A 7,465-nucleotide genomic window follows, 5' to 3' on the forward strand; every position below is an offset into this window, starting at 1 on the left:
AAGGCACTTCCAACATCTCTGCATCTAAAGGCTGTGGGGGTCAGGCTGTTGGCCCCAGGCTGGGGGGATGAGGTGAACCCCAAAGCCACAGCCTCTGAGGGAGGCATCGGAAGGCTAGGGGGAGCGGGTCGGCGGGCGGAACTGGGTCCGGGACACCCCCGAAAGCGCGAGGCAAAGGCTGTCGCACGGACGTGCAGGAGAAAGGGGGGGCAGGCGAGAGTGGGAGGGGGTCCCCGGCCCCGGAAGGTCTTACATCAGCCAGCCCACGTGCGACCCGAGGGCCAGGAGGCGCGCGCGGCCCGGGAGGCGGTGCCGCAGTCCGGGCTGAGCTTAGGGCGGCCCCGCCCCGCCCTCCGTGCGCCTCCCTTAGTCCGTGCTGCAGCCCGGGCTCCAGAGCCGAGCGGCGCCGCGCAGGGCCGAGTGGAGCCGAGCAGCCGCCGCGTCGCGTCGCCGGTTTAAGCGCAGTGCGGGGCCTTGGCCGGGGGCGGCGGTAGTGAGGCCAGCGCCGCGCTCCAGCCCCCTTTTCCCTCCATGGTTTCTCTCCGCTCCCGCGAGTAACTTGGCTCCGGGGGCTCCGCTCGCCCGCACGCCCGCACGCCGCACGCCGCTCGGGACCACGCCGCCTCCGCCAGCCGCCTCCTTCCGACGGCCCTCGCCGCGCAGGCCGGGTCGCCTCTCCCCCCTCCGCCCCCGCCGCGGAAAGTTAAGTTTGAAGAGGGGGGACGAGGGAAACATGGACATGAAGAAGAGGATCCACCTGGAGCTGAGGAACCGGACCCCGGCAGCAGTAAGCAGAACCCCCTCGGGCGCCCGAGCCCCCGATGACTTGCAAGTAATGGTGGCCACCTGCGGGCCACCGGGCTCCGGCCACGGCGCGGGGAAGGCGCTGCTCGCAGCTCGGACGGGGACAGGGGAAGGCGGGCGGAAGGCGCGGAGGGGGGAGCGAGCGCGCGGGCATTAACTCTTTGGCGCCCGCGGGCCCCCGTGGCCACGGGGAGGACGGCGGGTGGAAAAGCAAACTTTGAGCCGCTCGCCCGCTTGGTCCTCTCCCGGAGGGAGCGCGTGTGCGTGTGGCCGGCGGCGAGGGCGGGCGCGGGGGTTGTGTAACGCTGGGAGCCATGTTTGCAGCCTCCCGGGATGCGCGGCCGGGCGGAGGCCGGGCCTGCCGAGGAGCCGCGCCGCCAGGCCCGCCGCGGGGCCGGCCCGGCTTTCATGCTCCCCGCGGCCGGCGGGGAAGCGGCTCGGGCCGCGCCGAGGAGGGGGGTTCGGGTCCCTGAGGGGCGCGGAGCCCCTCGGGCGCGGCCTGGCGCGGAACGGGGGAGGGGCGGGCCTGCCGGCGGAGGTGGCGCAACCGCCGCCCCTCCCGAGGCCAAGTTTGAAAAAAGGATGCGCTTCCCGCCATTTTTCAAGCCTAAAAATACAACTTTCCCCCTCCTTTGCCTGGCTCGCCTTCGCCCTCGGCCTTGCCCACGCTGGCCTCCCGGGTTCGGCCGGGCACCGTCACCGCGGTGGCTTCGCCCTCCCCCGTGCCGCCGCCCGGGGCCTTGCCCGAGAGGGAGGCCGGCCCCTCGGTGTGGGCGGCCGGCGGCTCCGCGCGCCAGCCGGGGCGCGCCACAGCGCCATGTTGGCGGGCGCCGTCTTCCTCCGCCGGGTGAGCCGGCCGCCCTCGCGCTGCCTGTCGGTCCCCGGGCTGCCCCCGCCCCGCGGGCTCGTCTCCGCGCGCGCTGGAAGCGCGGCACTCGGCCACCGCCGCCGCCTCATCCCCTCGCGGGCGCCCTCCCCCTTCTTAAAAGGGCAACAGTGGCCGACGCGGGGCTAGGGTGGCCTGGGCCCCGCACGTGCTCCGCGCGGCCTCTGCGACCGACCGTGCGCAGGCCGCGGGCCCGACGCCGCCCTCGTGCGCCGCGGCGCCGGTGGCCACGACCCCGGGCCCGAGCTGTCGTCTGGGACCCGGGGGGGCCTCGGCCCGGGCTGGCGCACGCAGGTGGCTGTGGCTAACAAGTTGGGAACTTGTGGCGATGGCCTGCCGACGTGCGCCTGGCCTGCCCGAGGCTTTGTGTTCCTGCCACAGGCCTTGAGGTCGGCCCCGCCGAGGTGCGGGGCGGTCCCTGAGGACTGATTGGGTGGTGTCCCTGTTCCCGGGGCCTTCAGGATCTCACCGGCACGTGTCCCTTCCACCTCTCAGTCAGACATTTTGTGCCCACCACGTGCTGGGAGATTGAGTTGTTAAACCATCTTCTTCCTTCAACTTGCAAAGATGAGTTAATATGAGTCCAGGCGAGCCACAAAAAATCAACAGAGTGGGAAATAACTAAATTTTGGTAAAAGACCCATTTTCAGCTGAAACCGTCTTGCCATGGAACTATAAAAGCGTATCTGTGTCTACACGTTTAAAGTGCCCAAAAGCAACAAGTGGTTGGTGGGTACCGCGCTGGACATCCTTGGTCTCCAGGAACATTGAGTTATTGCATATTTAGCTACAGTAGGCCAGGGCCTGAGAAACGTGTAAACGAGACATGGGCCTTCTGGGCCTCAGAGTCATGGGCCACGCCAACTTGGGTTGGAGGGGCCTTGTGAAAGCGCCAAGATTGTGGAGGTGTGAAGGGGAATCTCCCTAGGGGGAGCCGGACCATTGGCCGGTGCTTATTTGGAAGAACTTTGACCTCAAGCTGAAATGCTTGAAGGGGAAGATGCTGTAGATATTTTTGTGATTTTATTTTATTTTTTTCCTAAAGTAGGGGTCTCTAAGTTTTCATCCCCCTGCCTCAGCCTCCTGAGAGCTGGTTCTATCACATACAGTAATGCTGTATGTAGTTTGGGGGCTCTGAAAGGCTTTTTCCAAGTGTCATAAGGGTTAAAAGTGAGAAGTTCAGAGATGGCGCTTTTTAAATGAGCTCATCTCTCCTGAGTATGATGGCGCACACCTTTTGATCGCAGCACTCAGGAGACAGAAGCAAGGAGATCTCAGTAAATGTGAGGTCAACCTTCTCTCAAAAAACAAAACCAGGTAATGTCCTAAAACCTGTGCTACTTCCTGTGCTAGGGAGTAAGGTTGGCCCTTGCGACCCTACAGACATGTCATGTGGAGTGCCAAAAAGATCCCAGGTCCTTCCTCAATGTGTGTGTGTGTGTGTGTGTGTTTATTTTCACATACATTTGTGTTTTGCCTATGTAAGGGTGTTGGATCCCTGGAACTGTAGTTAAAGACAGTTGTGAGCCGCCATGTGGGTGCTTTGAATTGAACCCTGGCCCCCTGGGAGAGCAGTCAGTGTTCCTAACCTCTGAGCCTTGTCTCCAACCCCTGAGTGTATGCACTTTTAAAGTCAAATGAGGTCTAAGTGAAGGGGGTGAGTGGAGGTTTCATGTTTAAATACATACTGATGTTTAAAACTAAGTGAGGTGTGTGCGTTTGTTTGTGGTGTTGTGGGGTTGTTTGAATCTTGGACATCTCCGAAATGATATTTCCCATCTTGGTGATGGGTTCAAAACAGCTCTTGTAGAAGAGTGTATTTTCACAGTGGGGGGGGGGAATGGCATAAAATGGCATTGCCCTCCCCCCAAAAAATATTCAAAAGATTTTATGGGCAAGCATAGGATGAGGGTGCTGGGGATTGGACCAAGAACATTGCTCTACCAGATCCCAGCCTTATCTCCTACGAGCTTAGTTTGTGTAGAATACCATGAACTAGATGGGGGACTCTTGGTGCCAGCTCTCATGCAGTATGAGGCCATTGGTTCATTCCCCAGCATTGCCATCCCCCAAATAGGAAAGAGTTTTTACTGAGAGTAAATCGCACAGTGCTAGAACATATATGCCACAGAAGCTGGTGGGAAAGCTCTGGCACACAGTAGCAGGCACACCTAGGTTGGAAGGCAGCCTGCTCTGGTATGAGGTTCTCAGCCTCCATTTGTGCACACAGGCTGCTGTGTGTGCCCCTTCTCACCCCACAGCCAGGAACAGCTAACCCTCTACCCAGAGTTGGAAAACCAAGTAGCTTCATACTGGAGTTTTTTTAAAAAGGAATTTCTCTCCCCTCCTCCCCAGCCTCACTGTGCTGTGTACTTAAACTGCTCATCAGTCTGTCTTACGACTAGCTCACTGGGGAAGCAGACTTCTTAGGCACATCTTCCTTTTTTTGTTGTCCTCTTTGTGGCCCCCACCCCCAAGTTTTGGCATCTGTTGTTTAGTGTGATATAATTCTGAGCTCTATGGGATATTCTAATTGGTTGCATAGCAACTAATTGGGGTTGTTTTCCTTTGTACAGTAATACATCTTTAACAAAAATTAGATGCAGATAAGCCAAAAACGGTTGATAAAAATACGCAATACACACTTAACCTTTCCGTGCGTTTTGTTTGGTGTGTGGCCTACAAAATTGCTTCATTTTGTTCCTAACTTGAACTGTGTTATAAACATGGACTGTCTGGTGCTTAGAGAAGAGCCCAGTGTCTGTCTAATTGCTTTTCAGAATTGTCCTCTTTAATCCACACTTAGGACACAGGCATTTCCTCTTCTAGGGTGGGGTATCTTTCTCAACTTTCCTGCCATGTGAACACACTGAAGGACTGTTGCTATGAATATGAGCCTAGTTGTCTTTGGGTTTTTAAAGTGTGTGTGTGTGTGTGTTCGTTCAGAAAAACAGCTTTTGGGAGTTGGTTCTCTCCCCTTGTGGGTCTCAGGTTGTTAGCAATGAGCATTTTTACTGCTGACCCTTCACCCCTGGCTGTCCTGGAACTAGCTATGTAGACCAGCCTGTCCTTAAACTCAGTTTCAAAACCAGCCTCTGCTGGGTTCTGGGACTAAAGGTGCGTGCCACCGTGTCCCGCTTCACCTTCTTTCTCCCAAATTCTGGGGTCAAAGGTGTGTATCACTGCTGTGGATTTTTGGGGTGCTGGGCATCCGACCTAAGGTGTTCTGCATACTGAGCAAACGCTACCAACAGAACTCCAGTCTCAGCCTTGTCCTTTGTTTGTTGTTTATTTTGTTTTTCTGAGATAGAGTTTCTCTAGGTAGCCCTGGCTGTCCTGGAACTCCAAATCCTCCAGTCTCTGCCTCCCAAGTGCTGGGATTAAAGGTGTCTTCTGCCATGCCTGCCCAGCCTTGTCATTTTATTGTGTTTTGGGGATTGAATTCAAGGCTCCCAGCATGCTGAATTAACCATACTACCCAGCTCTACCCCTTTGCCCTCTATGAATACATTGCAATCATTCTTGTTTTCATTTTTGAAATGAAAAAAAATTATGTGTGTTTCACTGTTAAGTTTCTGTGGGGGTCAGAGAACAACTTGGGGAATCTATTGTCCCCTGTTTGAGTTTATGGGGTATTTGGTATAGGGCAGTCTTTTCATAAAACAAGCATATTTAGTACACTGCAGAGAGAAGCAGGTATGGCAGTAACAAACCACTGTACTTTGACACAGGACTGTCAACCGGCACTAGGCAGAAGGATTGCCATGAGTATGAGGACAGTGGTGTGGAGAGTCAGAATATGGGACTAGTGTGGACTTGTGAAACTTCACAGCCTATTTCCAGTGACACTCTTCCTCCAACAGTGCCCTACCCCCAATACTTCTCAAGTAGTGCCACTCCCTGGGGACCAAACATTTCAAATACATCAGCCTATGCGGGGCATTTATTCAAACCACCATAACTCAAAATTTTATTTAATTTCTGGGTCTTTTTCTTCTCTGGGACAAGTATGTAGCTGGGGAAGTATTTACCCTGACCATAGGTAAAGGCAGTCATTTCTAGAGTAGCTGAAAGAATGGAACTGAGAAAGGGCTGGAAAGGAAACTTAATGAAAAAGTGCTGAATATTCGACATCACTGCTAACTAGAAAACCCAGTGAAAGAGAGCTAAAGAAAAGCTGGGGGCCCCACTCAGGAGGGCAGAGACAGGTGGATCTCTAGGTTCCAGGCCAGCCTGGGGCTATACAGTGAGACTCTGCCCAAAAAATAAAATAAGAATAGTTGGCTTCAAACTCTAGCTGAGGATGACCTTGAACTCCTGATTCTGCTGTCTTGCTGCCTTTTTGCACAAAGAGTTGGGATTGCAAGCCTGAGGCACTGTGCCATTTGGTTTTAGGGGTTTTGTTTGTTTGTTTTTATTTTTATTTTTGGTGGGGAGTTTCGAGACAGGGTTTCTCTCTGGTTTTGGAGCCTGTCCTGGAACTAGCTCTCGTAGACCAGGCTGGTCTTGAACTTACAGAGATCCACCTGCCTCTGCCTCCCGGGTGCTGGGATTAAAGGTGTGTGCCACTACAGCCAGGCTGTTTTTAGTTCTTAAACATTTACTTTATTCACGTTTGAGAAAGAAGCAAGTTCAATGGAGAATGACCAATATGAGTAAATTTGGCCTCAAAAATTAAACTATTCCATCTCTGAGCAGAAGGCTGCCCTGCTGGTCTTTCCAGTCACAGTGTGCAGGTTGGGGGCCGCCTTTCCATATTTAGGGGTTTGTTTGTATTGTTTGTTTGAGACTTGAGTCTTACTATGTCACCCTGGCTGTCCTAGAACTCACAGTAAATGCTAGGATTAATGGTGTGTGCTACCATGTCTAGCTGCTTATGAAATTAATGAAGTATTTTTATTTGTGTATATCTGCATCCCTGCCACATGTATTAAGGTCTGTACAGAGGCCAGAAGAGGATGTCAGATCCTCTGGACCTGGAGTTGGATGCAGTTGTGAGCCACCTGCTCACAGTTTGGGCACTGGAAACTGATGGAGGAGCAGCAAGTGCTTTTAACTGCTGAGCTATCTCCCCGGGTGCATACTTTTTGTTTGAGTCTGTGTCTCATGAACAGAGGCTTCCTTCAAACTCTAAGCTTAGATCAAGGTTGACCTCAAACTTGGCTATTCCACACCTGCCTATGCGCTAAGATTTACAGGCATGTACCACCATCGTGCCTTGCTGTCTCTTTCTGAGATGGTCTTGAATCTGTGGTCCTACTGCCTTCACCCCGAGAAGCAGTCGTGACTGTCTTGGACTACCACTCGGGCTCTATTGAGAACTTTACACAGACCTGAAGGCAGCTAACCAGTAGTGATTGTAGACTTGCTCTGAGCACAGCCCTAAGATTTGGCCTTAGGTGGCAGATCCAGCTACCAGGTCGGTGTCTTCCCAGCCCCTTCCGTTTTTGATTTTTTTTTCTAAATTAAAAATAATATTCTGTGTGTATGATGTGGAAGTACCAGGTAGTACATGTGGAAGTCAGAGGCCAACTGTATAGTCAGTTCTCTGATACTTTTTACAGGGTTTCTCTGTTGTAGCCCAGGCTGGCCTTGAACTCAAGAGACTTGCCTGCCCTCTGCTGCTCTTTTTTTTATGTGAGTAACAAGGATTGAACTCTGGTCTTCAAGCATGAACGGCAATGCTTCCCCAAGCACCAACCTTGTAGTCCTAGTGATAGAGTGGCTTGATGTAGTCCTGTTTACCTCCCAGGTGGGATGGACGGGAGCCCTGCT

General features: G+C 53.9%; 1 protein-coding gene across 1 annotated transcript in view; it reads left to right on the forward strand.

Annotated features, from left to right (window-relative positions):
- The first annotated feature begins 491 nt into the window (after positions 1-491).
- Anp32b (acidic nuclear phosphoprotein 32 family member B) overlaps positions 492-7,465 on the forward strand; it is a 21,120-nt gene continuing 14,146 nt past the window's right edge. The window contains exon 1 of the mRNA XM_005362140.3: positions 492-787. Coding sequence (XP_005362197.1) covers positions 734-787 — 54 coding nt within the window. The 5' untranslated portion in view covers positions 492-733. The remainder of the gene's footprint in view (positions 788-7,465) is intronic.

The sequence above is a fragment of the Microtus ochrogaster genome, linkage group LG5, assembly GCF_000317375.1.
Source record: "Microtus ochrogaster isolate Prairie Vole_2 linkage group LG5, MicOch1.0, whole genome shotgun sequence".
Lineage (NCBI taxonomy): Eukaryota > Metazoa > Chordata > Mammalia > Rodentia > Cricetidae > Microtus > Microtus ochrogaster.